We start from the raw sequence: 18,694 nt of genomic DNA on the forward strand, positions 1-18,694 counted from the left end.
CACTACCAAAAATTCAAGCTCGGGCAGCATGATAGTATCATCAATTACATTTTCTATTCAAAAATGACAAATTAGCGGAAGTAAACCATGATGATTTTTTTTCAGTTTTCAAAGCCCTGACAATGCATTCTATTTTTTTAATGGAATTTATTTTTTTATTTTTATTTTTTTAGAAATCTATTGCTTTCCTGAAACCCCATAAAGCCTTCTAAGTTATCATAAATCTTCATCAGACACATAAACCAGTAAATGGTGACACTGTTTCTGTGCATATAAATATTAGTGAAATGCTATTTTTATTATTTTCTATATTTTTGGTTGTCAGAGATTATTTCATTCTGCTCCTTGAGCTTTCTCTGTGTCTTTGTTTCTTTCTGGCTTCACTGAATTGTATGTTTAGGGAAAACAACAACAAAAACTAATAACAAGCAAACAACCCTTATTTTCTGAGAAACAAGATCTATATGTCCTCTCAAATATATATTTATATTCTAGAATTGCAGAGTTAGAAAAGACTTTTGAGTTTGCCTAGATCAATACACACTCATAAGAATGAATCTCTGCTGCAATATCACTATGAATGTTTATACAATCATTTGTCAATCAAGAAGTATTTATTAGATAACTAATGAGCTAGATACCACACTAAGATTCTTCAGGTATGTTAGGCAATGGTAAGATCTCAGTTTATTTACTGAGGAGATTTTGAGATACTGATAGAATTTCATAGAAGTCCCTAGATTAGAAAAAAAAAAGTCCCTAGATTAAAACACAAAGGATTATTAGCCACATGGAATGAGAGGATGCTACTTGGCAGTAGGCCCTACTATGTAGACAGTTGTGTTTTATTTTATGTCTCATGAATAATTAAACACTTCACGCTGATGATATGGTGCTTGACATTACATATAAACATTTCCCCTTAGGCAGCTCTTCATCCTCCCAGATATAGTGGCTTCTCTACTCTTTTTTGGGCCACAGAGGGGACACTCAAACTTGGTTTCAGTGAATATAAAGGGAGAGATGAGGTCTTGCCATTCAAATGAGCAAGCCCTTAACCAGAAGCAACATTACCGACATAGAGTCTGTGTATTGGGCAACTGTATCCTTAAAAATTAAACCATTCTCTTTTTATAGCCATTTACTTGTGATAGTTAATTTATATCTTTTTTTTTTTTTTTTAGGATGACTAAAAAGTGGCCCATGATTTGGGGATATAAAGACCAAAAATAATAATAGTAAGTAGCATCTATATAGTATTTTAAAGTTTGCAAAGTGTTTATAAATATTATCTCATAATTTATTTTCATAGAAACATTGGAGGAAGACATATTATTATGTCATTTTACATATAAGGAAATGAATGCAGATGACTTAACACAGTCTAATGTTATACAGTTAGGAATTGCCTAAAGGAGAAATTGAACTTAGGTCTTCCTGACTTAGGGTACAGTACCATCTGGCTACCTTAAAACAAACAAACAAATAAACTAAAGCCTTGAACTCAAACTTATCTTCTATTGGAAGAGAATTAGTGCAATATTTAGACAGATTTTAAAAATGTGACTTATGCACAAAGAAATCTATGTGAGATACCAATTATTCTGTGAGGAATTAGAGGATCTAAATAAATCCAGTGTGGGAAATGGCTCTTGACCTAGCTTTGGAGAAAGACACAATTTCTAAGACACATAAATTAAAAGAAAAACTCTCCATGAGTCATAGTTTGTGCCATGATAAAGGAATTGGAGATGGAGTTTTTTCATGAAAAAAAAAAAAAAAGAGAGCAGTTTGGCTAAATTGTACACTGCAAAAATGGGGAATAAAAGTAAAAACCCTAAAAAGGTCACAGCTACATCAAGATTATGAAGAACTTCAGATACATTTGTTTTACAGAGGAGTCACTAGTGCTTTTTTTGAATAGGAAAATGAATATTACCAAATATTGCTTTAGATCTGCATGAAAAATGGATTAAAAATTGAGGATTTGATGTTTGGTCATCAATAGTAAGTGAATGAAATAACACTGAGGTTAAAGATTCTGAAATTAAAAATCTTAATAGATATATTTTATTATTGAAGAAAAGCAAAGGTTTAAGAAAGAGGTTTAGTTTGCAAAGGGATAAACAAGTGTAATAATGAGTTTTGCTAAATTTAAGATGTCAACAGAACTTCCAATGGGAATTTCTAAAAGACAGTTGGTATTGTTAGACTGAAAAACTCTAGAGAAAAATTAGTCAGAGATATACATTTGGGAAGTCATTTGCATAATGATGATACTTGAAACTATGGTAGTGGAGGTAATTATCAGTTTGGCTTGAGGAATTTCAGAGAACTCCAAAGATAGACTATGCTACTTTTGGACAAATGATTCATTTAAATTCAATTAAGAAACAAACAAGAAAATAAACCTCATTTACAATAAGAACACAAGATAGTAAAGCAGTTACAATGTTGGCACTGGAGTCAGGCTATATTTTCAGTATGAGCATTTATACTTTGGAAATTAGCAAAATGCTACAAATCTAGGCTTGATTTATTGTTCTGTCAATTGCTTAGACTTAAGAAAGTAATGGAGAAAAATATTACTAATACACAGTAAACTTAAAAGTGTGTGGTGCATACATTTGTTTTTCAGAGAGGCTATTATTAAACATTTACCATCATATCTTAATTGAATTTTTCTTTCACCTCAATTAATTGAACTAACTGTATTAAGGAATTTTGCTATTATTTCAACTCAGTGTTTGTATAAGTCCTTTATTTATTTGAAAGAATCATAGAATTCTGACTTTTAGATAAAAAACCAACAGTACCAAAAAGGAATCATCATGTGACTGGTTGACAAGATCAAGTTACACCTCTTGAGCTACATAAACATCCAATGCTTAATGTAATAATGACAATAACTAACATTTACTTAGAGCTTATTATAAGGTAGGCATTGTGCCTAAGTGCTTTTCAATTATTACCTTAATTAATCATCATAACAAACTTGGGTGCTATTATCACTCCCATTATGTAGATGAGAAAACTGAGGCAAGGAGAGGTTAAATGATTTGCCCAGGGTCATACTAGTAAGTGTCTGAAGCTTGATTTGAAATCAGATCTGTTTTGACTTCAAGTTCAGTAATCTGTCTACTGTGCCACCAAGCTACGTCTAATAATAATATATAAAAAGACAGTTCAATAGTGAGCTGATTTCTGCAATGAGCCAGGAAGATTTTTAAAAAGGCACTTTTGTCTATGCAAAAGGTTAGTTTAAAAAAAGTATCTTTTTTTGTAGATGATGTAGATAAACATTGGAAATTATACTTTTCTTTCTCCAACTGACCATGTTAATAGAGAAGAGAGTTCAGTAGGACAAAATGCATCCAGAAGATGCACTGAGGATAAATATAAATATACCTGAAAGAAGAAGCAACTTCAAAGAACATGAGGAGAGAACATTGTACTAGAGGAGACCACTAGCTAAGTACTTAAGGAAGGTGTTCCAGGAATGAAGTTATACATATATCCTATGACCTCATCTATTTTCTAGATGAAAAATACTATCACTTATATTGCACTTACATTGAATACACTAACCCAAGGGAACTTAAATATACAAGTAGAGAAAGCCCCTGTAGTTTGGAGGAATATTTTGTTTTTACTATGCTATATTAAAAATTGTGCTAAAAGATAATTGAAGATACTAGCTGATAATTGATTGGAAATCCACAGCAGGGGAAGAGGTTCACAAGTAAAAGTTACAGAAATCCATCTTTTAAGAACTTTGAGGAAAGTATAAGTTATCCACATCTGGAGTTCTGGCTCCCAATTACAATGGGAGATGGGTAAATAGCCCTGAAGGCAGTTCTACACAAATATGCTACAAATCTCCATTCATAAATATTTTAAAGAAATTCCAAGAAGAAGAAAGCATTATCAATTTAGGAGGGTGTCTTAGAAAATCCACAGGGTAGCAGGTAACAACTTATTATAATATTAATTCCTTCTACTTTCACTTGAAATCTGCTTCTTTTATACTTTCAACTATTTTTTTCTAGTTCTGTCTCTCCTAGATAAAAGAGAGCAAGTCTGATGCCTCTTTCATTTGATACTTCAAATATATACAGATGGTTATGCTCCCTCATGAAGCCTCTCTCATGACTAAATCTTTTTTTTCCTCAATGATTTTTTGTTAACCATGAATTCTATTTTAGTCTCGTTACCATTTGGGAATTTTTCTTCTGGGTTTTCTCAAAATCATTAATATTCTTTCTAATATAACTGGACAAAAATTAGGTATGATCTAACTAGGAAAAAATAAAAATGTATAACCTTCCTCACTTTTTAACTTGCCATTCATTAATCGAGAACTTTTTTTTGGATTCAGTTTTATCAACTAATGCATTAGCTACCTCTTCATGATTCAGATCTATGTAATAAACATATTCTTTATACTTTTATCAAAGTTATTGATAAAGATGTTGAACACAACAGAAGCTAAGCCTGAATTATTTTTTCTCCATTATAAATCTCTCTTGACAATTCATATTTATCCATAAATTATGACTTAACTATACCCAGTCAATGCTAAAACCATGAATTTTGTTGCCATTGATATGAGGAATACTTTGTCAAATGTCTTAATTAACTCTATCATAAAAAGGAAATAATACTAATCAGATTTGACTTGTTTTAGTCAATCTTTGCTAACTGGTAGTAATAATCTGATTTTCTTCTTTCTTAGATGATCACAATCTATTTTGTTTTTAAGAAATAGAAAATTCTTCTTATTCTGAAAATTTTCCTTGACTAACAATAAAACATTAATTGCTCTATGCCAAAGATTATATACAAATTCTCTTGTGTGATAAAAAAGTATGTACTAGTGGCTAGAGTATTAGAACTGGAATCAGTAATACTTGAACTCTCTTTTCATTAGTTCAGTGATTTTTGACAAGTCACCTGTCCTTTCTGAGACTAATTTTCTTCAGAGGTAAAATGAAAACATTAATTATACTTATCACAGAAATGTGCTAGGAGGATCAAATGAGATATATACAAAGTACTTTATTAATCTTAAAGCTCTATACAAATGTAACACTACATATAGCCACTAAATAAACTGTTATTCTTTCTTTGGCAAGTGGGTTTTACTTCACAAACTACAAAAAAAGGCAGAAGAAACCAGAATTTTCTACCATCTAACAGCTACTTATCTTCATCATCACTCTCATCCTTTCCAATTTCCGATGATATTGCTGATGGTATTTTATATTAATAATGAATGTGAAATCAATCATTCTTTTCATTCTATTAAAGAAAAACATACTATAAAATCCTTGTATCATTAGGATCAAATGGATAACACTTTTAGAGGGAGAAGAGCACAGCTTTTACTTAGATAACTCTGAATTTAATTTTATAAAATATATTTGATATTAAAATACCACAAAAAGGGCTGACAACTCTTCCAAATGTGTGGGAAAATAATGTTGTGTTTGTCATTTTCGGCCTACAATTTACTTCCTTCTGGAAAAGTTGTGGAGAGTGATTATAAGAGGCAGGTGACAGACTTTTTTTTTTCTTAAACAGTGATGATTGTCAAATAAAAGAGGGAAAAACAAACAAACAAATAAACAAAAACCATCAGTTTCTTCCAGTAGAGGATTCATATTGTCTGAAAAGTCACTAGGCAGTGAGGAAGACCACACTGTGAAAAAAAGAAGCAATGGACTCAATAAAAGTCTATTGGTTTACTGAGAATAATATAAGGGGAATTTTGGAGCATTCCTAATATCATTTAATATGGAATGATATTGTTTCTGAGAGAAGACAGATTATATTTCTCTACCACATAAGTGGGAATAGGTTCTTTCCATTGGATGCATATTTAGAAAAGATTGTTTTCATATAATTTGAATGGGACATCCACTCTCTTTTTTTTTTTTTTTTTTTTTTTTTTGTGGTTGCTAAAGAAAGTAAAAGTCACATTTGATCCACAACCAAGAACTGAGTGGGTGGAGTGAAAGGCTTCTTTGCTGCCTTTCCCTTTCTTTTCTTTTTGACTCTGAGAATAAGGGTATAGGTTGCATTTTGCTTTGTCTCACTTGCCCTTGGCTTTCGTGGTAGGTGGTGCAGAGGACTGACAACAGAAACAAGCATAATGAGTCACTGTGTATTTGAAGCCATGATTCTACCTTAGCCATTACTGCCAGCCTACTTTTTTGATCTTGATGATAACACTTAACTATCTGGTCTTCGTTTTTTCATCTAAAAATGAGCAGTTGAACTAGTTGACATTTATTATCCCTTCTAGCTCTAAATATATGTTTATCAAAATCCATTAATATTTAAAATTAGTAAAGGGAAACTTTGTTAACAAAAATCAGAAGCTCTGAGGATGTTTTATTTTAGACTGAGGCAAGAGGAATGATCTTAGCTTTGGAGCATGACATTAGAGAAGGGAATAAGCATTTGTCAAATGCTAGACTATGCTAAGAGTTTTACAAATTTTATCCCACTTGACTTCATAATAGATTTGAGAGGTAGGTGTTATCCTTATCTTTATTTTACAATTGAGGAATCTGAAGTAAATAGAGATTATACTATTTGCCTAGCATCATTCAACTAGTAAGTTACTGTACCACCTAGCTGGAAGACCACCCTAGATGAATTATGGTTATATTAACTCTGAATGATTTTCTACCAAATTCAGTCATTTAATGTCATTTTTAAAGAATAAAAAATAAATTTACATAATTGTTGGAATCCTTACTAACTGATAACTAATTAGAGTTGATCTAATCTTACAAGAAGATGTTTTGGGCAGAACCTGAAACAAGGTACTAAGTAGAACTAATTAATACAAGGCTTGTGTTCACACCTTTACTCATTGGAGTTCAATGAGTTCACACCTCCCTTGAAGCTCGTGATAGGCTAACTGCGCACATAATCAAAAGTGAAAGATAGATGTTCTATTTAAAATTCCAAACCAAATTTGCAGTATTTGACTTAATAAAACTATTAAGTATCCAAGAGAAAATTTTCACCCAATACATTACAATGTATGAGATTTATTTTGGTTCAGAATGATACTGGTACACTGTATTACTGAAGATATCTTGGAACATTATTGGGACAATAACATGCTTCCTAGTTGTTCTAAAGATCTCATAACAACTTTAGATATAGCCTGGCCAGTCATTTTAACTTTAATGCTGATATTGTATATTGTACTTTTCTCTGTTGTTGCTATATATGCATATATATCTATCTTTATCATCATTTTCATCAGCATAATAAATTATTGGTTGTTTGGAGTCAAACAGAAAAAAAAAAAAAAAAAAAAGGAGGCATCTAGTTGACTCAATGGATAAACAGCTAAGCCTGAAATTAGGAAGATCTAAGATCAATTGGCCTCAGACACTTACTAGTCATGTAACTCTGGGCAAGTCATTTAACCTTTAAACACTCCAATATCTTTGCTCAGAAAATCCCATGGATTCGTGAAGAGTCAAACACAACTGAATAATAACAAAGATTAAATCAAAACTGAAATTCACTAATAATCTCAAACTTTCAATTTAATCTATATTTTAATGCTATCAGCCTTTAGTTAGAGATTGTACATGCATAATAAAACATTTTTTGAGCATGGTCAATGTATAAATTGATTTTGTTGCATTATGCATATTTATTATGAGAGTTTATTTTTAATTTTTATAAAATGTTTTTAATTGGTGAGGGTACTAGATTCTAGTAAGACAATAAATAAATTTATTCAATAATTTTACAGTGGTGTCAAACTCCAGTAGCAAACTCCTGAATGAGCCAGAACCAGACTAAAAGATGAATTGGAAATGTTTACAAAATAAATAAAAAGACAAAAGGTATACTGTTAATATGTGGTTTTCTAAGTCAATATTCAGACCACAGGAATCAATTTCCATTTTAAACTATTTCCTAGCTGTGGTATGGCATGGAAGGACTGATGTTGGCCTCCTTAGATTTCTAACTTTAGATAAAGGTGAAATAGATAAAATTGCTTTGATGAGGAAGGCTAGCTCCCAAGATAATCCTAAATTCGGCAATAATCAATCTTCAAATAATCAAAACATTACATGATATATCCTTGCATATTATTATTCTTATATACTATCCTTATATATTAATACCTTTTATTCATGGTTCACATGAGGAAGGAGGAGGAGGAACAGATAGATCCAAAGATTTTTGTTTATTTTATAGATTTATTTTATGTTCACTTTCCCAAATTAGAGATTTTCCTTAGCAGATCAGAAGAGGTCAAGAAAAAGCCCTCTTCTCCCTGTGCAACAGGAGAACTGTTTGATTCTGCAAATATGTATTATATCTAGGATATACTGCAACATATTTAGCATATATAGGACTGCTTGCCATCTTGGGGGGGGTGGAGGGAGGGAGGGGAAAAAACGAAACATAAGCGAGTGCAAGGGATAATGTTGTAAAAAATTACCCTGGCATGGATTCTATCAATACAAAGTTATTATTAAATAAAATAAAATTAAAAAAGAAAAAAGAAAAAACCCTCTTCTCTTGTAAGTAGAGAAAAGGGTTATTTTTGTTAATAGGAAGGAAAATATCATTTATTAAGCATCTTCTTCCTACCATGTGCCAGGCACTATATTAAATGCTTATAAATAATATCTCTTTTGATCTTTACAACAACCTTAGGATGAAGATGGTATTAATACCATATCAACTTTATAGTTGAGAAAAATGAGACAGACAAATATTACATGTTTGTCCAGGGCTCCATGGTAAGTATCTGAGACTGAATTAAACTCAGATGATCCAGGCCCAGAGTTTTATCCAGTGCCTCATTTAACTGCCTTTACATAATAATGAACAATATCTATATACTCCATATGTGGATTATTGATTTTTAAATATTAAAATCAGAAAATATCCATTCAACATAAGCAGGAATCAAGCACAATGTAACTTTTTTGCATACACATTTGACTTTTCTAAGAGTCATTCAGGCCTTTAAGAAATAACTTCTCTTTATATAATCAAATATGCAAAAGTGAAAGTTCATTGATTCCTAATTAACTGACAGAAAAAAAAAGCAAGTTTATCATAAGTATTAGTAGGTAGTTTGGAACATAGGAGAGTCCCAGGATGGTGGTAATACTTTCTAGAAGTGAGCAGGTTACCCCCTAAAGAATACTATCAGAGAACCAAGAGGCAAAGGGCTAGGATGATGGTTCTTACAGAGGGAAAGCATGTAAGCACTCTTAAGACCCTTCCCTCTAATATGTTGACTGTTTAGGCCTAAAGCACCATTTACCTCATATAAATGAAATCTCAGTGGATTATCCATGTCAGGTGATATCCATCACAGATTTTCCTTCCTTGTACAATTATGATATTTCTTGGTTGTCAGAATATGCTCTCTCCCTGTCATTAGTTCTTGTGTGCTTAGGTCATGTAAGTGAATCATAATATTTAAAAATAAATCTAAATGTTGATTTATATAAAATGACATATGACACAAAATTTCCCATTTAAATAGTACTACATAAGTCAAAATTAAAGATAAATTTTCTTCTTTTTAAAATCATCTATGACCATGACTATTTGAACTGAACCAAACAAATGAAAGTTTAACATTATTACTAAACATTAATAAAGCAAAGCTATGCAAAAAATCATTATAGCTCTTTAAGTGGTATTCACTACTAGAAGGACTCAAGGACCAAAAGGGCTCATTGTATTAGAAAGTTAGAAATCCAAGATGGTAGCAATTGTGATATTTATGGAAACAGATCAAGAAACTGAAATTTTCAAAACTTAATTGGTCAAATAACTATTTGCCTTTTTCTATGGCCTTATTATATTTCTTCATATGGCATAAATTTTAGAGTTTGTTGCTTGATTGGAAGCAATTTAATGGAGTTAGTTATTGCTAAAAAATCAGAAGATTTGGGATTCAATCCCCAGCTGTGATCTACAGGTTGATGTGATTTGGAAGTGTCAATAGGGTATAAAATTTCTTCAACAACAGGATCATATCAATTGTGATAAACTTGGCTCTTTTCAACAGTGAATTCCTTTCAGGTAATATCCAATAGACCTGTGATAGAAAGAACCATCTCCATCGAGAGAGAGGACTATAAGGACTGAATGTGGATCATAACATTTTGACTTTTTTGTTGTTGTTTTTTTATTGCTTTTTTTCTTTCTATTTTTTTTTCCTTTTTGACATGATTTTTCTTGTGTAACATGATTATGAAAATGCATATAGAAAAATTGCACATGTCTAACATATAATTGATTATTTGCTGTTTCAGGGTAGGGAGGAAGAAAAAAATTGAAACACAAGGTTTTGCAAGGGTAAATGTTGAAAATTATCTTTGTATTTATATTGAAGAATAAAAAGCTATTATGACAAAAAATAAAAAAAAGAATGTTCTCATTCCCTCTCCCTCCCAAAAGCCAACAACAAACCAAAAAAAAAAAAAAAAAAAAAGAATCTTAGAATTTCAAAGGTTGACAGACATGTAGCTGCCATTTAATTTAAATAATTGATTCATTGCTATCTTTCATTCTGAAAGAGTACCAAAATGAGATCCCTAGGTTAGAGTCAAATTAGTTTATCTGACTGTGGCTGACTATACCATTACAAACTCAGAATGCTCTGTCATTGGTGGAGTAGATTTTCTAACTTTGCACATCTTCCATTTCTTCTGAACTAATTCAATGCTGCTTTGCTCAAGAGCATAGTACCTTCTCTGATGAGAGCATATTATGCTGAGCAGTACAGTACCAATGTCTTCTATGTCATAAAATCAAATTCAAAGTTTTTAAGAGAGACCTTGAGGGTGTCTATGACTATTTTTATTAATTATTTAGCTCTAAGTCTCATTCTTACATTAATATTTCAAGATCTATAGCTCAAAGTAACTTTAAAATACATTGATATCTCATTATAACTGTTACTTTTGTGGCAGCTGTTGCTGTGCTGCTGTTGTTACTACTACTACTACTACAACTATTACTACAACTTCTATTACTGCTACTACTTCTACTACTACTAAAAAAGTCCTTCCCTACCTCACTTGACATTCAGCTGGGAAGAATATTTGTTGAAGATTTAAGAGTTATTAAAATGTCAAGGATACTTTTCTAATATTTGTGTCAGACAGAAGCTGATCATTCATTTCAAATACTGTAATCTGCTTTGCTATCCAAAAGCTCACTTGGCTATTCTTAAGTACTTGGCTGTCTGAAAGGAAACTCAGTAATATACAATACCTAGTAAACTGCTAATGTTCAGAAAATATGACACATCTAGAAAACTGAAATGTTACCTCTGCCAACTGATGAAGAAAAATGACTAATTTCTCTATCTGGGGTTTCTGATAAAGAATTCATGCTGCCCATTTCAGAATGCTCCCCTGTTTATTTTTCCTTCTCTTTTCTGGCTTTCAAAATGATGTATATCTGAAGGATTTGCAAATTCAATCCCCTGTCTGGATGATCTGATTATTTCCAAGTGTTGATTAAAGACTTAACACTCTACAGCCAAAGTGTTTCATCTTAGAGTGACTTTGATCTTGGGTATGTAGTAGCAGTAGTCAGCACATTTCTTATGAGTGTAGAAATTCATCTCTGTAAAAATGTATAGATAACATGACATAGAGGAGATTTTTGACAGAAATAACAAAATATGTGTTGAGGCTTTTACTTTACAGTTGAGAAGTAAATTTATGGATTGAGATACATTGGAGAATGCACTCCAGTGATACTCATCACTCAGAAAAGAGTAACAGTTCATCAGCCATTCATGAACGTAGAGAGTTGGTTGCTTTTTGAACCATTTCTTTAAAGAAGAAATCACTGACTTGTTATATGATAAAATCAGAATATTTTCTCTTGGCAATTTTCAAAAAATAAATACTCCTACATGGTTAGGGTTCAGAAAGTTTTTAATCCGCTGCATTTTATCCCTTTTATCCCTTGAGGCCCAGATTAACAGAAATATCTAATGTAATACAATCTGATGTAATCTCCACTTTATTTGTATTAACAAGACTCACAAATCATAAAATTATAGGATCACAGGTTAGGGATATTAGAAACCATGTGGATCAAGTCAGAGACAAAATCTTTAATGTCTCTGAAGAATTCAGGAGCCACTCATACAATTCCAGTGACAGACAATTCACTGCCTTTCAAGGCCATTTATTCCATTTTATAAATAGAAAATATTTCTTTACGTTGAGCCTTTCTAAATGCCTCTCTAAAACGTCTATGCTTTGCTCATCATATTTTGTAGGCATAAAGAGAATAAAGCTATTTATTCTGCAAGATAATCTTTTAAATATTTGAAGACACTTATATATATTCTTCAATTAATGTTCAAGATTATCCTGAGATCCTTTGCCATCTTATTCATTGAACTACACTGACCTGTAGACTAAGGGTTCTTTACCTGAGGCCCATGAATCCTATGTATATTACTTTATGCATTTCAAAATATGTACTCAAGAAAGGGTACATAAGTTTCATATGATGCTTTGGAGGACTCAACTATTTCATGTTTGGAAACTTTGCCATAAAGCCTATTGTTCTCATTGGTGATTATCTCATATGGTCTACATATCTAAACAGGTTGCAGCTATCCTTTGTTATCTGGCCTGCTATTTTCTTGCCTTTTCAGCCACTATAAATAAATATCACCATTGCTATGCAAAATGTTGTTTTGATATATCCATTATGAATCCACTCACTATCCCTATAACTTTAAAAATCAAAATCCTATAACCTAGACACCTATTATAAAGTAAGCTTCTTGAAGATGGACTATGCTTGTTTTTGTACCTATTTGTATCCCTAGTACTCTGCATAGTGCTTGGCTTAAAGTAAATGCTTAAAATGCTCCTTCCCTCTCTCTTTTCCTCCCTCCTTTTCTTTTCTGCCTCCCTTTCTTCCTATTATTAAGCCAGCTAAAAACTTATTTAGCATGCCACAAATATTTCTTAATCATATTTCAATGAGTATCAATTGATAATCATTTAAGTAAAGCCAAATTATTATTGTGATACATAATCATGTTAATCTTGAGTTTTTGAAAATTATATCAGTAGGACATAAGTTGTGGAAGATCCTACTAAGTTAGAAGACTTTAAGAAATGGGACCAATGAAAGATTGTATAATTAAAAAAAAAAGAAATAGTCTAGATAAGTATAGAGAGATCCATTGTCATGAGCATACATAAGATTTATTATTTTGGATATAGATAGCCATGAAGACAGATAATCAAGCCCTGGAGATGATGCACTGTTCATTGTTAGAATACTCAGAAAAGACTGACAGTTCATCAGCCATTAATGAACATAGAGAGTTGGTTGCCTTTTGAAACATTTCTTTAAAGAAGAAATCACTAACTTGTTATATGATAAAATCAGAATATTTTCTCTTGGCAATTTTCAAAAAATAAATACTCCTACATGGTTAATAACTTGTGAAGTGTTAAGAAGAATGATGAGGCTCTTCTTTAAATGACCAAAGAAACCAACATATATTATATTTAATATTTTTGGTCAGTGATTTAGATGGAAATATAAGGGTACATATCAGATCTTCAGATATTGCAAATCTGGAAGCTGCTACATACCCAAAGGACATGGGCCTAAGCATAGAGTCAAGAAAATCAACATTCAAATGTGGCCTCAATAACTTACTAGCTGTATGACACTGGGAAAATCACTTAATCCTTGCCTGCTTCAGTTTCTTCATTTTAAAATAGACAAAATAACAATATCTATTTATCAAGGTTAGTGTAAGAATAACATGATATAATATTTGTAAGTTATATAGCATTATATAAATGGCAGATAATTATTATTACTAAAATGATTTTAGCAATCTGGGTAGCATGAGGAACATGAGTTTACTTAAAATGTTTGATATAAAATTTATTCATAGATGAAGAATAGTAGATTAAGTCTCTTAATATTATTATTAAAAACAAACAAATAAACAAATATGATTTGTTCTATTAGTAGATAAGCCAACATATTTATGGCATTTTTTTGGGGGGGGCTGTTATTGCTTCTAGTCTTTTGCTTTTTTTTTTTTTTTTAATTCAAGATTATTTGTTTTGACACCCAAGGTCTGACTTTGTGGTTATATTTGTCAAGTTTCCCTCTTTAGTTGATCACTGGATAGAACTATAATCTAACCACTTTGGTTAGTGGTTCTAAAGAAAATTATAAAGTAATGTATTAAGAATAAATTCTCATTTTTTGGAGAAAAATTTGACAAAATCATTTTCTTCCATATTTACTCTCAATGGACAAATGTGAATCCCACTGGCTTTGCAGTTTAATCTGTTGATTGATATTTTATTCATTTGTTGTCTTTCCAAGAAATCTCTTTGTTCTAATTAAGATATGATAGTAATAGTCTTAAATGAACATGACTAAATACTAAAGACAATTGTGCAAATAATTTTATCCAGGTTTTTAAAAATAATGTAAACTTCATCAGAAGCCATTATATCACTTGTATAAAAGAGCTGGTTGGAAAGTCAAACAAGTCATCATTTTCCCAATGAAAGATATGAGAACTATCTTAAGCAAGAACATGGCATCCCCTATAATATAGACAATTGAAATGAAATCTTTGATGGTCATCTGCCAAAATAACATAAATGAAAAGAGTAAAAGAACTCAGTGATTTTTAACAATGTATTACAAAATAACCTGCTGTGCTCAAACTGCATGAAGAAAACACCTTTTAACAGCTTATGAGGCTCACATTATATGACATATTTGAAGGACAGACAATCAAATTCAGAGAATCTTACGTTCTTGGAAAGACGTGAAGAGCATCTGGAATCGGCTATTTCGACTTCCCTCATCTGCCCACATGCGAATTACCCCAAGACCTGTGCGCAGCATCACATCATTAGCCACAGTACTACAAAATTTAGCTTTCAAATCCTCTACCGAGCTGCTCCCATCATATACGGCCACAAAATTCCTTTTGCATTCATTTGAATTTTGCATCTCATAGTCCAAGAATCGTAAATAAATCTGAAAAAAAAGTAAAATAATTCCCATAAATCAAAATATTGAATTTCAATAAAAAGATGTTTTTCTCCATTTATTTTTGTGACAGAATCTGCTGATTTTAATAAGGTTTTTTTTTTAATGGTATGAGCAACTAACAATTCACAAGATTCAAAATTTGTTTCAAAACAGCCTCCTGACATTTTTTTCCCAGACTAGAATCCTTAAATCCAGATATGTTCTAAGGCTTGTCATTTATTCTGAAGTTTTTTTCCCCGATAGTGTTACTAATATTGTAATTATATATGCCATTTTATTTTTGAAGCATACTTTTCTTATTTGCTGTATCTCTTTGTTAAATTTCCATTATTTTCATTTAATACCAAAGGGAGAGGAAAATGGGTCCATGGAAGTTATTGTAAGATTTACAAGTCAAACAGTAAACTAGGAGAGAGATTAAAACACACACATATATACATGCACACACATGTGTGGGTAAAGGTAAAATTAGAAGAATTGTACTAAATAATATTTAAATTGCACTAAATGACTTTATGGTTCATTCCAATTCTGGCATCCTATATTTTAAATAATAAAGCAAAAAAGTCTTTTTAAAAAGATGATATGCAAACATAAGCAACAACAGACCATGTAAAGGGATATTCATCCTGTAACTTCTGATTATTATAGTCACAATTTACTAATATATTATTACAATTAAGATATTTACCAATATTGCTATTCTGCCTGTGACACTGTGTCAGAATCACATTGATTAATTACAATAAAAGTAAAAGTTTGATTCTGGAACAGTTCTGCCACAAGGTATAAGGATATTGTCCTTTTATTTTTAGCTTAAAGAAATCATTCTATCACATATCAAGCAATATCTTCCCTTAGTCTAATACTGACTGATGTTATCATCAAATAAATATAATGTTAAAATGCCAAATTCAGATAGGATTCTTATCTATGAAGATTCTATAAGAATCTATTATATTATTACATTAATTTTTTTAGTTTCATAATATATGAATCTGACACAATGAACATTTTACCATCCTTAAGACCCATGCTAATCCATCTTATAGCAAGTCAATTTTTTCAATATATGAGAAAAATAAAATGCTAAAGGTCAGGTTTTTGTTGTAAACTCTATCCCCAAATCATCCTCAGTAGTCTTTAATGCCATTACATAAATGGAAATAGGTTTTCATTAAGCTTTATAAGAGATTATATGTTATAATGCTTAAAACCAAATACTTAGAATAAAAATGCACCATGAATAAATGTAATACTTCTGCATGTTGGAGAAAATTTTATGGAAAGTATAATGAAATTCTGTGGTATGTGTTTCTTATAAGAAAGCATGGTAATATGAGTAGTAAACCATTTTATTCTTTTTAGGGAGGAAGAATATAAATAAAAGTCAATTTGGTCAAAAACACATCTTCCCTCCTTAGGTAATTAAAAGTGCCACATAGTAGAGAGTTTCTTAAACTTTTCCCACTCACAATCCCTTTTTGTCCAAGAAATTTTTATGCAAATTTGGGAATATGGATGTATAAAATAGTTATATGTGTCAAAATTACTGATAATAAAGCATAAGTCTGTGACCTTAAAATTAGCTATGCAACCCCATATTGGGTTGTGACTTATAGTTTAAGAAGGTTTGATATAGAAACATTATTCAAAGCTGAATTTTATTATAGTACCATACCATGTTACAACTCTTTTGAAAAATGATATAGAAAAAAATCCAAGTTGAAGGTATACAGAATGTGAAATTCCTGAAAGTAGAATATAAATTAAGCATCATAAATATAGAGTTCTGAAATTTGCCCTGATAATCGTTATTTAATCGTTTTGAGAAGATGTAGAATTTCATTTGCTTTATTTTATTCTATCAAGTAACTTATAATTTCTCATTCCTAATCTGTTAGTGATCCACTTGGGCTAAATAATCACCTGTCAGCATCTGTCAAATTATCCATAAAATTGCCAAGATGTTCAGTTCATATTTCCTATCTACATAACTTAAAATGTAGATAGATTCTTCACTAATTTTATTAGTTTTATGTCCTACACATCATTCTACTGTATACAAAGGAAACACAGGTGAATATGTTGATAAAAACAAACAATCCCCTTTAAAAAAAAAAAAAGCCAAACAACAAAACAAACAAAAAACCCAATCTTCCATTCCTTTAGCCACATCCAAAATCTTTGAATTTTAATGTAGTTCTATTAAATCTTTATATAAGGCAGGAATGACTAGATGACATGTGAGTTCAAATCTAATTTCAGATACTTATTAGCTATGTGACATAGGCCTGTATGCCTCAGTTTCCTCATCTGTAAAATGATTTGGTAAAGGAAATCACAAGCAAAGAAAATTTGAAAAGGGGTTGCAAAGAGTCAGACATGACTGAAAAATGACCAAACAATATATAAAGCAGGTCAAAGATACAATTAGATTTTAAATCACTGCAAAAATATGGATTGGTCATGATTTATGAACTTTTCATGATACTGCTGTGTCTGATAATAATTAATTTATGCATATAATGCTACAAAAAATCAATCAGCTATATTTTTATAGTGTTGTATAGAGAAAGCAATGCAATTGGAGACCAGGCTAAAATACATATTACTTTTTTCCTAAAGATTCTTTGTTTTTTTTTCCCTTCATTTTAATAGTATTTTATTTTTTCTAATTACATGTAAAGATATTTTTCAATATTCATTCTTGTAAAATTTTGAGTTCTAATTTTTTATTAATCTTTCCTTTCTCTCCTCTCTCCACAAGACAGCAAGAAATCTTACACAGATTATACATGTTCAATCACAGTAAATATATTTCCACATTATTCATATTGTGAAAGAAGAAACAGAATAAAAGGGAAAATAAACCATGAGAAAGAAAAAAAAACCAAGTTAAAATAGTACACTTCAATATGCCTTCAGATTCCATAGTTCTTCTCTGCATGTGGATAATATATTCTGTCATGAGTTTTTTTGGAATTGTCTGCTGATTACATTGCTAAGAAGAGGTAATACTATCATAGTTGATCATTATGCATGTATATACAATGTTCTCCTGATTCTGCTTATTTCCCTCTGCATCAGTTCATGTAAAACTTTGCACATTTTTTCTGTAATTCAGCTTGTCATTATTTCTTATAGCATAATGCTATTACATTACATTCATATATCAAAACTTGTTCTGCATTAATGGGCATACCTTCAATTTCTATTTCTTTTCAGCTACAAAAAAGTTGTTAATTTTTTAAAAAAATATATGTATATTTTTCTCTTTTTTATGATCTCATTGAGATATAAATAATGGTATTTGTACTATTGGGATACAAGTAGTGGTATTCTAGATTAATGGATTTACATAGCTTGATAGCTTTTTGTATATACTTCCAAATTGTTCTTCAGAATGGTTGGATTAGACTATAACTCTACCAATAGTGTATTAGTGCCCTAGTTTTCTAACATTCTCTCCAACATTTTTCATTCTCTTTTAGTATTATATTAAATAGTTGAGAGGTGTGAAATTATACCTCAGAGTTGTTTTGATTTGTTGGACTACATAGCAGTACCAACTGGCCCAGTCACTGGCCAAAGATTAAGG

General features: G+C 30.9%; 1 protein-coding gene across 3 annotated transcripts in view; it reads right to left on the reverse strand.

Moving 5' to 3' along the window:
* NETO1 (neuropilin and tolloid like 1) overlaps nucleotides 1-18,694 on the reverse strand; it is a 323,874-nt gene that overhangs the window by 162,074 nt on the left and 143,106 nt on the right. For all 3 annotated transcript variants that reach the window (XM_051970541.1, XM_051970540.1, XM_051970538.1), the window contains exon 7: nucleotides 14,850-15,078. In XM_051970541.1, coding sequence (XP_051826501.1) covers nucleotides 14,850-15,078 — 229 coding nt within the window. The remainder of the gene's footprint in view (nucleotides 1-14,849; nucleotides 15,079-18,694) is intronic.

This window comes from Antechinus flavipes, chromosome 1, assembly GCF_016432865.1.
Source record: "Antechinus flavipes isolate AdamAnt ecotype Samford, QLD, Australia chromosome 1, AdamAnt_v2, whole genome shotgun sequence".
Taxonomy (NCBI): Eukaryota; Metazoa; Chordata; class Mammalia; order Dasyuromorphia; family Dasyuridae; genus Antechinus; species Antechinus flavipes.